Source organism: Musca vetustissima, unplaced genomic scaffold (assembly GCF_032173495.1).
Source record: "Musca vetustissima isolate MV318-11 ecotype Yass unplaced genomic scaffold, APGP_CSIRO_Mvet_v1 utg2253, whole genome shotgun sequence".
In the NCBI taxonomy this organism is placed as follows: domain Eukaryota; kingdom Metazoa; phylum Arthropoda; class Insecta; order Diptera; family Muscidae; genus Musca; species Musca vetustissima.
Genome location: NW_026888442.1, coordinates 364248 through 384473, shown reverse-complemented (window position 1 = coordinate 384473; position 20226 = coordinate 364248). Strand labels below are relative to the sequence as shown.

At 34.1% G+C, this 20226-nt stretch overlaps 1 protein-coding gene across 1 annotated transcript in view; it reads right to left on the bottom strand.

Moving 5' to 3' along the window:
- The window catches only part of LOC133336306 (serine/threonine-protein kinase N), a 146186-nt gene extending 127219 nt beyond the window's left edge, over positions 1-18967 (bottom strand). The window contains exon 1 of the mRNA XM_061544592.1: positions 18898-18967. Coding sequence (XP_061400576.1) covers positions 18898-18918 — 21 coding nt within the window. The 5' untranslated portion in view covers positions 18919-18967. The remainder of the gene's footprint in view (positions 1-18897) is intronic.
- Positions 18968-20226: the final 1259 nt, after the last annotated feature.

Sequence of the window (20226 nt, the reverse complement as noted above, 5' to 3'; positions counted from 1 at the left end):
ATTTACATGTTTCAATCATAAATTCATAAAAATAATGAAGAAGAAGAAGAACACCACCACCGAAGAAGACATAAAATGTCGTAAAAATTCCCATTACTGTCATGCCATTATCACACACATTAAGCTGAGGAAGAAGAACAATGCAGATCCAAAAATACAAAAACAACAACACAAAATATGGAAACTCTAATAAAAGAAAACTGTTTAATAATTAATGGAAAACTGTGTTGTTTTCCCGAGAAAATAAAAAAAAACTTCTTCCATTCGTAACATGGAAGTTACATTTACCGAAAATAAAAAAGAAATTTTTTGAAACAAGGGGGGAAGAGAAGCTGATCTCGTTAGGGAAAGCTAGATTGCAGTAACGCCATGAACGGTTCATACAAGTCATGTCACAAAAAGGTGTCATCTTTAATTCGTCCATTGTTTTTGCTGTCAAGCGACCTCTTTCGTGCATTACTGCTTCTTCTTCTTCTTCGACTTCTGCAGTCAGCATCGAATAGCTCCAGTTCCAGTTGCATACATAAAATATTTACACTTTACCCGGGTTGACTTCCATCCGTTGCTTTGGGCTATGAAATAATGTTTCTCTCCGTTGAGATTTAGCCAATGTTTGTTTGTTTTTGTCTTGACAAGCGAGTGGCCTGAGATTCTATAAATGGGGGATCTGTTTACCATGGCAATCTCTCATCATCTCTCATACTGCGCCATCAGCATTGTCAAATGGGACTTAAGTCGTCATAGTAATGGCTTGGTATGGCATGGAATGATGATGGTGGTGGCACTATGTTTCAAAGGGGCCAGTTAGTTAATCATTCACAGCCATTTTTACTTCGCTCAACCACCCATCCATCCATCCCTCCAAACTACCTTACACAACCCAGCGCTTTATACCTTTTTATTGCTACTTGCCACATCGCTGTTTTATCGGGCTGGATAATAAAGTTGATATTGTTGCCACCATTATCTATTGTTGCTGTTGTTGTTGTCATCATTTTCTGTTTAGCTTAGTTTGGTTTTAATTTACCACACACAAACACACTCACACACCATTTGCACCGTTGCAATGTTTGCTAATTTATTGCAATTTTTTCCCTTTCACTTCGGGGCGGATTTTTCAGTATTTGCGTTCGGTTTGTCGTTCTCTCACCCTTTTTTAATTGCCGTTTAAATCATCATTTACATACCGACGAACGAACGAATGAACAGGTATTCGGTTACTTTTGTACTTTGCGTTTATTGCACATTACACAGAGTGCGACATAAACACCACAATATAAAATTACATCATCTGTCCGTCCATGGTGGTCGGTGATGGCTTTGTCACAGCTGCAGTTGGCCCATCTTTGTGAAACCAAATTGCAGCAAACAAAAGAAAAAACAAAGAGTCATTCTTTGTGGTTTTTAATTTTATTTAGGTCTTGGCTTGACTTAGAAATTCTTCATTAATTCATCACCCTCTGAAAATTGGAGTGGTGGTTATATTTCCCAACTCAAATGGATAAATCGCTAATGCCTTCGATAGGCCTTGAAAAAATATTCTTAAAAATATCCATGCCTTGGATAGGCCTTGAAAAAATATTCTTAAAAATATCCAAGGCTTGGATAGGCCTTGAAAAAATATTCTAAAAAATCCATGCCTTGGATAGGCCTTGAAAAAATATTCTTAAAAATATCCATGCCTTGGATAGGCTTTGAAAAAATATTCTTAAAAATATCCATGCCTTGCATAGGTCTTGAAAAAATTATTCTAAAAATATCCATGCCTTGGATAGGCCTTGAAAAAATATTCTTAAAAATATCCATGCCTTGGATAGACCTTAAAAAAATATTCTTAAAAATATCCATGCCTTGGATAGGCCTTGAAAAAAATTCTTTAAAAAATCCACGCCTATGTGAGTCCTTAAAAAAATATTCTTTAAAAAATCAACGCCTATCTGAGTCTCTGAAAAAAATATTCTATAAATATGCATTGCCAACCGCCTCACCTAGTAGCCAAGAAGTCATCATAAATAATATTCGATTAGAACACTCGTCGAACATGTCTTCAATACAAAAACAAAAAAAAACGTTACAACTCAAATCCAGAATGAACAAAACGGGATTAAATATTGGAAAATGCTTATGGAAAACAGAACAACAGCAACCGATAATTGTGTAAACATGAACTTGTTTTACCCAGAATCTCTCGAACTACAAAATTGATCAAATGGACTGCAGCGCTGCACCACACATCGATCGCGCTTCGATGCAAATACAATGCAAAAAAATGTAAAGATATAAGACGATTGAAGAAAATGCCGTTTAAATGCTATTCAAAAGAAGATGTTGCTGCCGCACCGCCAAAGCCTCACGAGTCAGATAGCAACGGGTTTCTTAATGCAATCAAGAGCAGACAGATGTGTGGAATGCTAAAAGCAAAAAAAAAATAAATATTTACTGTTCTCTCTGCTACGTGTTTTAATTTGCAAGCTGAAAATTATTAACTATTTCGATTAGATGGAATTTAAATGTGCAAGAAGAAGAATAATGAAAAATCCAATACAACAAATTACTAAATAAACTAAGTTGTGCGGAGTGAACTGTATTTCTTATAGAATAGAAATATCAGGCATTAAGGACAGAGGTTCAATTTTTTAATGATCTGAGATAAATTTTTTCTATAGAAAAAAAATCCGAGTTTCGAGGCTATGACTTTTTTCTTGAGAAAAAAATCAGACCTCAGACTTCAGTGGTCCGAGATGACTACTTTTCTATAGAAAAAATCCGACCACAGATAATGAGGTGACTTTTTCTAAAAAAAAGTCCAAAATAATTGTGGTGCCATTTTTTTCTATAGGAAGAAATAACAGCTCACCTAAGAGGTGTGAGGTGGCTTTTTCTTTATAAAAAATTGACTTTCGTTATCTGATTTCAGTGGTTTTTCTATAAAAAACATAATCCGAACCTAGTGTCAAAGATGATTTTTTCTATAGAAAAAATCCGACCTCAGTGGTCGGGGAATTTTTCTTATAGAAACTGATTAAGGTAATTTTTTTCTATAAATACTTCAATAGATTCTGAAATATGTGGTGCATACTTTTAGGCAAATAAAAAATTTCTAACAGAAAATTATTTTTAAAAGAAAAAAACTCTCAGGATATATTTTTCCCGTAAACAAAAAATTGCCTTTTTATTTGCCTAAAAGTATGCACCAGTTTCAGATTTTTCAAAATATTATCAGGTGTTTTGTAAAAAAAAAAAAATCACCTCGCGGACTGGAGGGACATTTTTCTTTACAAACGTCTACATTAACTGAACACCCTATGGTCATAGATTTCATAAATTAATGTCGTTTCTCCCCAGCTGTGTTGCAGCTCAGAAAACCATTTTTTTATTTTAAAATTTCTGTTTCAGGTAATTAATAACAATGAATTTAGTAAAGTTTTGACATAAATTGCATTAGCATTAGGCATTTGTTACAGAAAGAAAAAGAAAATAATCATAAAATGCCATACAATGAAATATCAGCAGATTATTAGTAGAGGATAGAGGCAACAATGAAGTCATGCGGAGAAAAAAAACGCAACACCAGCAGCCACAACCAGCACCAGCTCCAACTCCAGCAGCAACTTGTCGTCGTGATTGGGCTACTACCCCATGGTTTAACACCAAATGGCGAAAAAGACATCACCAAATTGTCTTTGGATGGCTGGCTGGTTGCTGCCGGTACACTGGTGTCAGGCTGTCTCTCGGTGACTTTTGTGCACGCGTGCCCATTTTCTTAACACCGTGCTTCGAGTGAAAGTGAAAATTGCTAAATTAAAAACAAAAAAAAAAGGCAAAAGCAAACGAATCGAAAAGCGCAGTAATGACAGTAAATACACAGCAAATCTTGGACTAGAGGTGGCTTGTTGGACTGGCTGGCAGGTTGGCTGCCAATGCAAGGAAACGACGACATGGCATTGCAAAATGGATTACCCCCAAACTCGATGACCAAATGTTACAACAACAAAGCAAATGGTCGCTTTGTTGTTACCAGCATTTGACGTTTTGTTTTATTGTTTCTTTTGTTTTGTTCGTAACTACCAAAAGACAGGTTTCATTAAAACAAACTAATACAAAAAGACAAGATTTATTGCATGGTGATGGCATATGGACTGGCATATAGCCCATATGTTATTCCAAAACCCAAACTGGTCATCATCACCGGATCCTAGATACCTAGAAAATAATGCGAAGAATCTTGAAAGTGCTCACATCGTAGCATTTACTCATTCAGATCCGATCATTAGTGTTACGATCCTGTTTTCTGGTTCTACATCTCCGGCTAATTGTAGATTTGTTCTTAATTCTCATGTTGGTAGGTGAATTTAAGCCAAACATACCATTAGCCTTGTTGCCTAGTCATCATTTTTATCCACTTGACTTGTTTGGTGTGCCACATTTTTGTTGTTTTCTTCGTGTTCCACTCAGAGTGAGGGAGAATTGAAGAAGCCAACGAAGCCAAAGAATTCTTACAAAAATCCTGTTTTTCGTTAATCGCTTTACACCTCTCTCCCCTGCTCCGCCCCGTATTATCCTCTAGATTAAAATCTGGTTACTGGATTACCTGTCACAGGAAATGTTAACCTGGTTTACATGTCCATATGGCACAGACATTAGCCTGTTTTTGTTTCTTCTTCTTCTACGTTTTTCATTCTTTCTTGGTTTCGTTGGCCTAAAATCGTAAAAAGTTATTCTTTATTATTGAATAACGAAAAAGTTTTGGGAAAAAAATCAACTAAAGGCAGCAATTTTAGTGAATTTTTCTATAGAAAAAAACTGACATAAGCAGATGAGGTGGCTTTTCTATAGAAAAAACTCCGACCTGAGTAACTACAATGTTTTTTTTTTATTTAACTAAACCAGATCTCAGTATCTTGTTTTTTATAGAAAAATTCAGACCTCAGTGACTGAATTGACTTTTTTATACAAAACATTTGAATTCAAAACGCTTTCCTACACAAAATCTGACCTCTCTGACTGAGTTGAATTTTTGCTTTAGAAAAATTCAGACCTCCCTGACTGTGGTGACTATATTTCTACATAAAAAAGTCATCTAAATAACTGAGCTTCCCTTTTTGTATTCGACCTCAGAGACAGAGGTGTTTTTTTTTTCTGCCTGTAAAAGAAAATCCGATCTCAGAAACTGAGGTTACTTTTTTCTGTAGAAAAAAAATCAGACCTCAGGTGACTTCTTTCTATAGACAAAATCAAGAACATAGTGGTTGAGGTAGATTTTTTATAGAAAAAATTAAACCTCAGTAAAAAATCCGAAGTAGCCAAAAACTAGTATATTCTCTAGTGACAGGGAATATTTTTTATAGAAAATAAATAAAATGAAGAATATAACCAGTGAGCGGAGCAGTATAGTCGGACGGGGCCGACCATATGATACCCTACACAACTTCCACGAAAATCTAATTTTCTATGGTTCGATATTCTGAGCTTGGGCAATATTTAGCCATATTTGTACCCCCTTGACCGACTAGACGTCTACAAATATTACTAATATTCAGTACAGCTCTTCTAATTACTTGTTTTTGGGGTCACTTCATCCCAATATTATTATCTGATCATCACCGAAAATTATAGGCGTTGTCCATGACCATACCCGGATTCTGAAAAATGTCAAAGCGATCCGCGATATATTTCCGCCCTCTAGTGTGGTAATGCGTTACTAAATACGTAACGTAAGGACCTGTAAATATTTAATTGTAACTCCCGCATCCGAGTACCTACGACAATATAATTGGTATCAATTTAAAGGTCAACCACTCCTCTTGGATATACTATCCATTTCTCGGGTCTATGTCCTTCAATGGTAAATATATACGCTATAGAATACAAATTTTGTCATTTTCCACACAAAAGTTAGGGTCCATTTGACCCGCTAAATATTGACCGATCTTTATCAAAACAGGTATGCTTATTCTTTGGCCCGATCCCCTTCTCCATGCAAAAATTCGCGGTGTTTGGGCCATAATTGCCAGAAAAACCGACAAAAATAAAGTTTTTGGTCCATTTCATCCCCTAAATGTTAACCGATCTTTTCTAAAAACAATAGGGGTCTTCATTGGCCAGAATCCATCCTACATGCAAAATTTCGTGAAGATTGGTCCATAACTGTGGCCTGTATCGTGTTTACAAATTATAATGGACAGACGGACGGACACACATGTCTAGATCGACTCAGCTAGTCGAGATATGACGATCGGTATACTTAAAGGTGGGTCTAGGACCAATATTTCGCGGCGTTACAAACTTTTGGAGCTGCACAAAGCTATAATACCCTGACAACATAGTTGTGTAGGGTATAAAAAATCCTCCCCAACGAAACAGTAATTTTTTCTTTTTAAAATATTTATAAAAGACCACGACTTCTATAGTTCTGAAAAATAATAATTACAAAAGAAATAATAATTATAAAAGAGCTTGAAAACATATTTATAAAAAATCCACGCCTCCTATAGAGCTTGAAAACATATTTATAAAAAATCCACGCCTCCTATAGAGCATGAAAACATATTTATAAAAAATCCACGCCTCCTATAGAGCTTGAAAACATATTTATAAAAAATCCACGCCTCCTATAGAGCTTGAAAACATATTTATAAAAAATCCACGCCTCCTATAGAGCTTGAAAACATATTTATAAAAAATCCACGCCTCCTATAGAGCTTGAAAACATATTTATAAAAAATCCACGCCTCCTTAAGTACTTGAAAAAATATTTATAAAAAGTCCACGCCTCTTGAAGTGCTTGAATGATATATTTATAAAAATCGACGTCTCCTCGAAAAATATATTTATAAAAATGTCACGCTTCCTAAAAATCAGGCTCCTTTAGAGCCTGGAAAAATATTTATAAAAAATCAGAGAGCTTTAAAAATATTTATAAGAAATCGATGCCTCCCATAGGCGTAATAAAATATTTATTACAAATCTACTCCTCCAATAGGGCGTAAAAAAATATTTATAAAAATAACAACGCCTCCCATAGAACCTCCCACTCCTGTTAAAAGACTAAAAAATATTTTAAAAAATCAACGCCTGCACTTTAAAAAATATTTCTTAAAATCCACACCTCTTATAGTACTTGAAAAAATATTTATACAAAAATCGAAGCCCTGTTCGTCTGATATAGACCTCAAAAAATATTTTCAACTCCGCGTTTCTTATAAAACTTGAAAGATATTTATAAAAATCCATCACTTTACTAATGTTTGAATTACAAATTTTTATTTTATAAACCTTCTTAAAGTTTTGACTTCTTTTCAAATTCAGAAAAAAAAATAATATTAATATAATCATTTATGTGTAGCTGTTTTCAGTAATGATTTGTTCGATTGCCTAAAAGTATGCATCATACATTAAATTATTTTAAATTTCCCAAACAAAAAAATCCAAAAATTGAAAATTAAACAAATTTCCAATCACCATTTTCAATTTCACTTTCTATTTGACTTCCGGCATTATTATTTTATCATTTGTGAAAATTATTTCAAATTCAAAATAAATACTTAATATAAAATAATTTTTTCTTTGTTTCCCGCTGTATATTTTCACCCAAATTAGCATTACAATGACCAGGAAAATAGATTTGGGAGAAGAAACAAAAAAAGAAAAACAACGAAAGAAAAAGTCATTGGGGAAACAATTGGTATCTGTATTTTCTTTTCTTTTTCATTATTCCGTAATGTCGAATGAAAATTGGCGGAGTTATTAACGGCATTTGATAATATGCCATCATACCAATACCCAGGTATTTGTGATTAAAGCGTTTTCAAAAAGGAGACTGCTGGGGACAACACAGCATACGTTGTCCAAACACAAGCTACCTGGGTTTTAAACATCAGACAGCAGCAGCAGGAGCAGCAAAAAAATATATAATTTCAAAACACAATCAAGTTTATGTACTATTATGGTCAATCAATGTATGGCGGTAATACTGGCCGCCAAGAAAACTGCTGTTTTGTTTTATAAATCCAGGAACAAGCAAACACTAAATCGACAATCAACCAGCTGGCTGGGTGATCAACGAACAAAGCTACTGAACGAACAACTAAAATTTAAGAAAAAACCGGCAGGTAAATCTCGCTCACTCGTTCGCCAACGAGTTAATTCAAATGATTCGCAACAACAACACCAAGAAAAGTAATTTCAACAATTGACCCAAGTCCATGTACCAAACGAAGCTAAAATGATTAACCAACAAGAAAAAAGAAGTACTTATTGAAAATAACAACAACAAAAATTCAAAATCTTTTTTTTTTTGGTCGCGACATGGCACATTGTTCACATGTTTCAAAATCCGCAACCGGCCAAAAATAAAACGAGGAAAATTGCAAAAAACCAAACACAATCGGATTGCTGACATTCAAAAGTAGCAGCAGCAGAAACAAAAACAAGCTGCAGATTACAAACTTCCACTTGCAAAAAAAAAAACAAAAAGAAACAGGTAAAAGTTGGGTGTTGTGGCAAGTTCACTGCCATTTGAAAATAACAACAACAACTAAAAACCAAGGAATCGTTTTTTGCTTCATTTTCAGGTTCAGACTTTTTAAGGTGTTAAGCAGCCAAAAACCAGGCTTAAAGCGAATGCCAAGAAAGAGTAACTCCTTTGTAGAAACGAAACGAAAAAATTGAATACAACCTCCACAACATCAGAACTCATGCTGCGGTGGTTTGTCTGTTGTATAACTTCGAAAAAAATACACGCTAACCACAAATGACCAAGAAAATAACTTGAAATTATGTTATAATTCTGCAAAAACAACAAAAACATAAGGCTGGGTTATTTTTTCTTTAATTCACTTGGGAGTTATTTAATACTACCTACATGAGGTGTGGCCAAATCATTTTGGTGGTATTATGTGAGTCAGTTAAAAAATTAAGTTCATTGACTTTTTAAGCAGGATATGAGGATATCTTCTTGGTAAGCCTAAAATTAGGCAATATTTTTGTTTTCTGTGCGTTGCCTAAATTTATGCCACAGCTATTTCGTACACAAAATCTGGTCAAATGTTTGGGTTCAATCTGATAAAAGAAAAATCGAAAATGATTTCGATAATAGAAGATAATAGTTTCCATGTGCGCCTTAAAGTATGCATTGTTTTATATTATTTTGTGCCTAAAAGTATACTACAATTTTTAGCACACTGTAAGAAATTGTCCCTGTCCAAATTGGAGAGCCGTGGGGAACAATAACAAAGAGGAGCTGATCACTGAAACTTGCTCCTAATGACTATAACTCTGGCTCTAAGTGTCTGAAATTTCCAATCGTCTCTTTTATGCAGATACATGTGCCAAGCCCCAAAAGGATTAAAGCTGTTGTTCAAATTGAACCCTGATATTCACATTGAACACCAAGGTAAAGCCTGGATATGAATAACGATTTATATTGGACTCTCGAGATTTTTAAGTAAACGTTACAGTTAATATTGAACCCTGAAGTTTATATTAAGCCCTGAGATTCATATTGAATCCAAAAGTTTATGTTGAAGTCCATATTAAATTTTGAGATTTATGTTGAACCCTGAAATGTTTATTGAATCCTGATGTGCATATTAAAACGTAAGGTTCTTATTGAAGATTGAGGTTCATATTGAACCTTAAAGTTCGTGGAACCCGAGGTTCATATGTATATATATGAATATATATAGCGTCATATTGCATCCTGAGTTTCACATGGAATCCTGATTGACATTTTGAATCTTGTGATTCATATTGTCGACTGAAGTTCATATTAAACCATGATGTTCATATTGAACCCTGAAGTTTATATTGAACCCCGAAGTTCATAATGAACCTTGATGTTCATATTGAACCCTAAGGTTCATATTGAACTGAACTGAGGTTCACATTAAAATCTGAACCGTGATGTTCATGTTGACTCCTGGGGTTCATATTGAACCTTGAAATTCATATTGAAACCTGATCAGCATATGGAAGAGTGAAGTTCATATTTTCTCTGAACGCTGATGTTCATTGAACTTGAACGCTGATGTTCATATGGAATATTTGGTTTCATATTTAACATTGATGTTCATGCTAAAATCTGAGCTTCATATTGCATTACAAGTTTCACATCGTTAATATTGAAATATTGAACCACGAAGCTCATATTGAATCCCGAAGTTCATATTGAACCCTGATGTTAATATTGAATATTAATGATTAATGCTGAGGTTTTTATTAAAGTCTGATTTTTAAATAAAAAACCGAGGTTCTATAAGGCCATAGTTTCATAAAGAAATCTGAGGTTCATATTAAACCCTGATGAACATATTGAAACCTGAGGTTCATATTGAACCTTGAAGTTTATATTGAACCCTAATGTTTATATTAAACCCTAATGTTCATATTGAACTCTGGGGTTCCAATTGAATCCTGAGGTTTACATTGAGGTTCATATTGAACCCTGATGTTCATATGGAACACTGAGGTTTATAATGAATCTTAAGGATCATACTAACTCTTCATGTTCCTATTGAAGATTGAAATCCGTATTGAATCCTGAGGTTCATATAAAACCCTGAGGGTTATATTGAACCTCAAAGTTAATATTAAATCTCGAATTTCATAATAAATCCCGAAGTTAATATTGAACCCTGATATTAATATTGAACATTAATGTTTAATCCGGAGGTTCATATAAAAGTTTGATTTTTAAATAGAAAACGCAGGTTCTATAAGACCAGAGTTTCATAAAGAAATTTGAGGTTCATATTAAATCCTTATGTCCATAGTCTGACTTTCATATTTTACACTGTTTTTTTTTTATATTCATATTGAGCTCTGTAATCTATATTAACCACTAATATTCATATTGAAACCTGAAGTTCATATTGAACATTGGGGTTCTAATTGAATCCTGAGGTTTATATTGAACACTGAGGTTCATTTTGGACCCTGATTTTTATATTGAACACTGAGGTTCATAATGAATCTTAAGGATCATATTGAAAGTGAGGTTCGCAGGAAAAATTTTTTTATATAGAAAACTCATATTCAACCCAGAGGTTCATGATGAAACCTACGATTCATATGAACTTCAAACTAAACCCAGAAATTCATAATGAAATCTCAATATGAACCCTGAGTTCCGATTAATTATTAATCCCAGGAATTTAAAATAAAATGTGCATTCGTATTATATTTTAAATAACATTTCTAAATTTCTCCCATTGATTTTCTGTGAAATAATATCCAATCTATAGTCCATATACGCAACAATTTTCAATTGAATAACAGCAAATGACATAACCATCTAATTTTCGCAATAACAATGAAAATGAATGCAATTTTTTATAGCAACACAAATGTCTGTCGGTGTGATGTCATCTATGGCTATTGGTTGACTTACTGTCACATATATATCTCCAGCTTGGGGGTGTGGCATTAAACAAATAAAAATTATTTTTCCAAGTAAACCGCTGTGGGAAATAGAACTTGCAATTTTATGCGTTTTATTTTCGAGAATGACATCAAGAAGTGTAGTTGGAAGGAAAAATTGTTCTCCAGAAAAATTCTGCATATGGGATTTTTTTATGGTTAGATGGAAATTTGTTAAAATTTTAAAGTATTTGGATATTCTAATGCGGAGTTGACGACTTCAAATACCGAAAAGCAGAAAGTATACCAATAACATATTTTTAAGACATTTTAATACTTGACCAAATATTTATATTCATCCTGATACGTTATAAGGCTTTCGAACGCTTTTGACTTCCTTCTATAAGAAAAATAGTTTAATAGGTTCTCTATACGAATTATTTTGAATTTTATTTACTAGTTTTCTAATTTAATTTACGTATGTATTTTTATTTTATATCACCATCCTGTCAAACCCATCTGTATACCTCAAAAATATCCTGATGCCTAATCCAATCCCCAACAAAATTAGAGAATTCATTAAACAATGACAATATTTACAAAACTATGGACATAAACATTTTTATTTCATTAATTTTTGTTGTTGTGACAACAACATCGTCGTTGTCGTCAAACTCCATGTTCATTTAACTCTCTAACGGTTCGTTGTTCGGTAATTGGATTGTGGTGAGAGCAGCAATAGCTGTGTATGACTGCCTGTATGTGCATGTTCTGGACTCCGCCTGTCCATTTGGTGTGTTGCATTAATTCAGAGTTGTTGTTGTTGTTGGGCTTTTTCATTCGGAATTGTATGCAAATATTTATTTATTAATTTGCTCTAGTTTTTATGGTCAATGCAGACCACAGATATTTGGACAGACAGTCAGACTCATAAAAATGTTGTTGTAACTGCGACACATGGGGTTCGATGCAGTTATTGTTGTTGCTAAACTGTCATAGTTATTATTATTATGACCATTTTGTACTTGTCATTCTTTTCGTTAATTGACTAAGAAAGTTAGTTGATGGCGTATGGCGCACGGACGGCCAACAACAACAAAAGCGAGTCCATCAGTTGTAATAGTTTGTGTTCGTTGCAATCTGTTACAGTGAAGAAGCATTTCATTTAAAATTATTCCGCATTGTAATGATTCGGGAGATGGGGTAGTAGAGGAACCTGACATGTAACTAGTTTTATCCCCTTTTTCATTTTACAAGCTGCTTGGTTTGATCTGCTTTTATCTGGTCCTAACCGAAATTAATTGATATATTATTAAAAGGGAAATACATTTGTAAAGAATTCGTTTAAAAACTTATTAACCTTCCTCAATATTTGCTCAGGCTAAATTAACATTTTTGACTCTAACGGTTCAATATGAACCTCAGTATTCATTATGAGCCTCCGGATTCAATATCAACCTTATTTGCTCTGTGTTAAAAATCATCCTGAATGTTTTAATTGAACCTCTGGTTGCAAAATGAAATCACATCTCAGGATTAATATTGAACATCAGTTTTAATTATAATGATATCTAGGTGTAATGTTAACCACAGGGTTTATTATTGACCTGACGATTCAAAATGATTTTAGTACGAAACATACAGAAGTCCGATCCAGTATGAGCCTTGGGTTCCAATATAAACCTCAGAGTGAAAGACTAACATCGAACTAAATTCAGAAGTTCATAATAAAATTTAAGATTCATATTGAAACCCCAACCTCAATATGAAACCTGAGTTCCGATAAATTATAATTTCCAGGAATTTAAAATAAAATTTACATTCGTTCTAATTTTTACATAACCCTTCTAAATTTTTCCCTTGGATTTTCCGTGAAATAATAATAATAATTAATTAAATATGATGCTCAGGGTTCAAGAATAACATCTGAGTTCAATGCGAATATATAGACGAACCTCAGAGTTGAATATGACATTAGTATTCAATATGTTTTCTTGGAAAGTTAAATTCGGTTCAATTTCGATAGATTAATTTTTGGATTTTAAAGAATTACATGTTTTCTTCATAAATACATTATGGTCCTGATAGTTCAATTTTAGACTCAGAAAAATATGAAACATTCAACTAAATATGAATCTCAAGGTTCAATAGAAACCTCTGAGTTCAATGTAAACCTCAAGTTTCAAAATGAATAACAAGTTACAATATGAACCTCAAGGCTTAATATGAAACTCAACGTTCAATAAGTCTCAGTGGAAAACACTGTGGTTTATATACCTCAGTAAAAAATATGAAACTTAGAACTAAATACGATGTTCATGGTTCAATGGGAACCTCTGGGTTCAATATGAACCTCAAGATTTAAAATTAACCGTAAGTTTCAATATGAACCTCAACGTTCAATAATAACCTCAAGTGCCAGTACGAACCTCATGGTTTCATAACACTAAATATGAACATCATGGTTCAGTATGAACATCAAGGATCAATAAGAAACTGAAGATTCAGTAAGAACATCAAGGTCCAATAATATGAACCTCTCGGTTTAATATTATGAACCTCTCGGTTCAATATTATGAACCTTCAAAAAGAAACGCATTGTTCCATAGCAGATACACGGATCATTTCAGTAACAATAACTGTGATTTATATGAACCATTGGGGTTTAGTGTGAACATCAAGGTCCAACATGAACCTCAGTAAAAATATGAAACTTAGAACTAAATATGAAACTCATGATTCAATAGGAACCTCTGGGTTCAATATGAACCTCAAGTTTCAAAAATAACCACAAGTTTCAATATGAACCTCAAGGTTTAAGTAAAAAATATGAACATCATGTTTGAGCTTCCATAGCGTTCAATAAGAACATAAAGGTTCAATAATATACGGTTCAATATTATGAGCAGCTACCTCAGAGTTCAGTAGCAATAACTGTGATTTATATGAACCATTGGAGTCTAGTGTGAACCTCATATCCAACATGAATATCAGTGTTCAATATGAACCTCGAGTTTTATTGAACCATAGATTTTAATATGATTCTATACCTCGAGGACCACTAAAAACATCAAAGTCCATTATAAAAACAACAGAGTTCAGTGTGAACCTCACAGTTCAATTTAAACCTTATGGCTGATATTAAACATATCGAATTCAAATTGAACACAAAAGTTCAGATCATAACCTGAAGTTCAAATTAAAACCTGACGTACTCATGGAACACAGAGGATGATACTGATACTTGAGGTACATATTGAACCCAGAAGTTCACACCAAACCCAGTTCACACAATATTGAACCTCTTGTTAACTTTGAACCTTGAGATTCAATTTGAAATCTGAAGTTCACATTGAATCCGAATGATCATATTTATATTCATATTATAAATTAGACTTTGAGGTTAAAATTGAAATCACAATGTACTATTGAACGTTGAGAATATTATTGAACAATTATTGCTGAGGCCAGGGATTCATACTTAACCCTTAAGTTCATTAGGAATTTCGCGTTAAAATTGAAATCCGAATTCCTTATTGCGTATTAAAACCTAGGAAACTTATTGAAACCAAATATAATATCGAAGCCTGGGATTCATATTAAAAATTTAGAAGATCAGAACGTTTGAAATCTTATTTTTTCAATTTTTAGAGAGGCAAAAATATACTCCTAAAGGTAGTCGCAATTCGAAATCCAATTCCCGCCCCTTGTGATTAGCTCTCGCTTTTTGGTCTGACTTGTGATATGAATCTTTTTTCAAACACCACACAATGAATGGTGGGACAGTGACAATGTGGCACCAACAACAGATGTGACTCATATTCATAAAAGAAACGTCACACCAGTTCGCGTCTTGGCCAATTAGATAAACAAGAAAATATGGCAAAAAAGAAAATAAACAAAAACAGATCAAAAATATTGGCAAGCAATAAAAAGAAACTAAATTCAAATGAATGGCTAAGAAGGGTGACAGAAACCAACCAAATTAAAGAGGAAAGGATATCAAATATGGGCGTATTGCTAGGAAAAAGATATAGGATAGCAATACCAATACCTTTAAATTTGATGTTTTATCAAATTTAAAGGTATTGGCAGACAATTTATGCAATTTTTGGAACGAATAACATATTTTCTTATATATCAAGTCCTTAAATCGTCCAACAGCTACTAGTTCAAAAGATTTGACATTTATCATGAGATTACCTCCCCAAATTTTACCAATAATTGGTGACAGGTCTCATCTTCTTTTGAGAACAAATAAAATGTAAGAAAAACCAAAAACTATTTTTTGAAAGAAAAAATTAAAAAAACAGACAGTCAGCCCCGGCAGAAACAGAACAGCACACCAAGAATTATTCTACTTTTGTTGACCCTGTTCCAAATTCGTGCCAAGCAGCCAGCCAGCCGAAAAAAGAGAAAAAGTGCCAATAATTGAACGACCGGCCTGGCAAACCGAAATATAAAAACCAGTTGTGTTAGTCAATTTTTTCGGTTTGTTTGTCTGCTTTTGTTCTTCTTAGGAAAAATTAAAAAAAAAAAAAAACAGAAAACAACCAAAAAGAACGTTAAAATTTACAAATGACTTGTAAAACGTGTGTGAGTTATCATCCACATCCACGACGTCGTTTTTGCGGTGAATGCTCGTGTGGTTCTTTTTCTTCTAGCTAAGAGCACAGGATTAGCGTAGCTTGGCATCATTATTACATACATCTGCCACAGCAGCAGTGACTGTCTAAATAAATTCTTAGCTATTATTTTCATTATTATTTTTTGTTGAGAGAAAGATCGACTTCAATACAAGAAGTTTTATTAGCAGTGACAGTTCCGCAGTTTTGACATAATTTCGCAAAAAAAAAAACAAAAGGAGGTCAAATTCTAAATGTGAAATCAATTTGTTTTTTGAAAATAGTTTAGGAATATTTGCGATTGTTTGATAAATGAAAGCAATTTTGATTTGTAATTACTGGTTGTTAAATTTTTGTTGATAAATCAGAACATTTTTTATTGACTATGAAGAAGGCGGAATAGATCAAACAATGTGTGGAGAAGAAAATCAGATAGAAATGATATGTACCCTGAAAAATAAACCAATGAGACGGTAAATTTGATGCAAAGTTGATAGAATAATATTTGATTCGATTTCTAAAAATTAACTTATAACCCAAAAATTATCCTTAAATAAGGTTTCGATGTTTAGTACACAGCATAAAAGTATGCACCGTGCACAATGAAAAAATTCCCTTACGATTGTCTATGAATATAAATACTTCCCTCAGCTCTCATATGAATTCAACCAACACAACGTCTATGGAGACTCCATTCCACTCGTCTATAAGGACTTCCATCTGATTTTCTACTAAGGCTGCCTGCCTGCCTCGTCCATAAGGGACTCCCTTCCGTTCGCCTATGAAAGACTCCATTCAACTCGTCTATGCAGACTGCTTTCTGGCCATCTCGTCTATGAAAGATTCCCTTCAGCTCGTCTATGAAAGACTTCCTTCAGCTCGTTAACGAAAGACTCCCTTCACCCCGTTTTTGAAAAAATCTCTACAATAGACCTATAGCGATTCTAACTTTACGTTTATAAAGAGCCTCTTCATGTCGTGCATAAAGGCTCCCTTCAGCTCGTCTATAGGGATTCCATTCAGCTCGCCTATAAAGGCCTTCTTCAACTCGTCTATGAAAGATTCCTTTCACTTCGGCTATAAAGTCCCTTTTCACACTCCATTTAGCACATCTGTATGAACTGAGCTTCAGCTCGTCTATAACAAATTCCTGGGCTTCAGCTTGTATAAAAACGCTCCCTGAATTTCAGTTCGACGCCAAATGACTCCCTGAGCCTTAGCTCTTCTATAGAAACTCCCTGCACTTCAATTCCTCTATACCAGCTCCCGAGCTTCAGGACTTCTAAAAATATTTCGTTAGCTTCTATAGACTTCTTGTGCATTAAATAAACTATTAAAAAGTCCAAAACTTTAACTTTTCTATAATGGCTCCCAGAGCTTTAGTTTTTTTATAAAGACTCCCAGATCTCTAATACGTCTACACAGGCTGCTCGCTGAGCTTCAGCTTCAAATAGTCTATAAAGCTCCCTGTACTTCAGCTTGTCTAAAAGGGCTCCCTGAGCTTTCGGTCTTCTAAAAAGTCGATGTAAGCTTCTGCTCGTCTATGAAGACTCCCTTGGCTTTAATTCGTTTATAAAAACTCCCCGAGCTACCAGGGTGTCTTTCTAGACAAATAGAAGTGCCAGGAAGGCTTTACAGACGAGCAGAAGTCTTTTTTTTTTTTTTTTTTTGAGAAGTTGAAGTATCTTTCTTGCCTAGAAGTTTTCTCAGACAAACTGAAAATTTCAAGAAATATTTCTAGAAAATCTGAATGACCCAAATGATTTCTTTAGGCGAACTGCAGGACCTTGAAGAATCTTAGACTAACTGAAAGCCAGGAAGTTTTTTGAGAATCTGAAGGGTCTTTTGTGTCATGAAGTATTCTGAGTGGCAAACTGAGTGGCTATGGAGTCTTCTCAGACGAATTGAAGTTCAAGAAATATATCTAGAAAAGCTGAAGACTCTAATAATCCTTTTTGGCGAACTGAAGAACCTCGAAGAATTTTTAAACAATCTAAATGTCCTGGAAATCTGTTTTTAGACTATCTGAAAAACTGGATACTTATCATCGACGAAAAGAAGGAGCAGGTAGGTTTACTGGAGCAGCTGAAGGACCAGTAATTCTTATTTGAGCTGAAGGGTTTATACTTAGAAGTACTGCACCGAAAGACCTGGGTGTCTCCTTAGTCCTGAAGGCTAAGGTTTTGTTTTTCTAGTCCAGCTGAAAGTACTGGTAATATACGAACTGAAGTGCAAGAAGTGTAAAGGTAATGGGAGTCAGCTATGACAGGCTGATGGGTCTGACCGACTTCTAAGACAAACTGAGATATCAAATAAAGAGTCTATTAATACTTTAATGGCGTACTAAGAAGATCTATTTTCCTAGGTGACGGCCCAGGGAATTTTTTAAACGAACTAACGGGTTTGCTGAATGGCCTGGAAGTCGTCTTAGAGACTCCCGAAGCTGCAGCTTCCTTCTCCTTAAAATAATACAAAATTTCTTAGTCATACATTGTTTGCCGGGTAACACCAAAAGAAATTTCAACACAAAAATACACCCATATGAATTATCATTTTTTTATACAGTAAAGGGTGGGGGTGTAGCGGGATGTCAACAGACTGTGCATGAGAGACCGACCTCCGTCTTATGCAGGCCAGTTGTCACTTTGTGTGAGCCGCTCAAGCAATCATTTATGTGATTGGATCAAATGGACGTCAACGGCAGCGGAAGTAACGTTGAGAATAAAAAAACACACGAACAAACAACATCGACTTATTTTCAAGGTTATAAAAATGGGGATAAAATAGAAGACAAACAAGATTAAGGTTACAATCATAGTATCCAACCAAACACCCACCCACAGTCAGTTACATATGTGGTTTAGGGAGGAGGAGGAGTGGGTAACTACTTTTACTTAATATATAAATTACTCACCTGATAATAAGAATCCGCCATGATTGGATTATGATGACGATGATGATGTTGATGTCGATGTTGCCTTGATGATGTTTTTTCTCTTTGCAGTCGTTCCCAAAAATGTTCCGATGTTTTTTTTTAAGTTATATTTGTTTTGTTTTTTAATAAAATTGTTTTCTTCTTATAGAATCAATGAACACGCACATTAATGTATATTTTTTCTTTACTTTTTTTTACTATTTAGGCACAATAAATTGTTGTTTTTATTAAATTAAAAAAATCACGTTAACCTTTAATGGAGAGAGAAAAGAGATAATATTAAAAAAAAAAAACATAAATTAATTTATTGCAATTGTACTAGTTAAATGACACAGCTATTTATAGATTCAATTCTTGTAATTATTTTTATAACCCCAATGGGACATTGTATTTTTGTAAAAAGCAACAACAATTTACTCGTCGATATCAAATGAAAGTATCCATTCAATCCCACTACAGAACATTTCACCCGAGTAACTCGGCGACAACGACAGAACAAAAACAAAAAGCGAAATTCAAACGACCAAGGCGGCGAATGGTCAACAGCACATTGTCACTTATTTCAACGTCGAATGTTCGAATCGGCGGCAATCCGTACGCTTGGATGGATGTGGATGAACTGCAGAGTAGGGTTGCTGGGATGATTGCATTATTGTGCGACGACGATGACAACGACGATGTGATGTGTGGGATCACAATTTAAGAAGTAAGAAAAAATACCGAGAAGAAGATTACGACGACAAAACAGCGAGCGAGTACTTTCCGCATGATTATATAGACCACAACGATGACACTCTGACATCAGCTGGTTACATTAACTGCAGTAACAACAACAGCCACGAAGAAAAACAAATTGGAAATCCAATGACAACAAATACTTATGAGCCAACGACCACCACCACCCCCTATATAGAAGCCGATTTAAACGAACGTTCGTTTTTTTTTTATCTGTTAGTGGGCATAATTTATCTCGAATAGGTAATATAAAGGAAATCAAAATAAAAATTGCAAATGATGATTTCCAAAATCGAAATAAATGTCTGTTGTGTTTTTCTCTTTCTTTCTCTGATTGGTCATTTTTATTTAAACAGATGTGTGTTCGTTCCGATTGAAGATCATCTTCATCATTATTAGCATAAATTGCATTTGCATTCATTTGTGTCTTATATAAACAAAATGTGTCAGCAAGGGGTTAAACAAAAACAACAACAAAACATGTGTTTAATGATTAGGGTTGTCAATGTTTGGTTTAACTTTACGAAGGATGTCAATGAGTGAAACAATTAAAAGCTGAGGACTATGAAAACT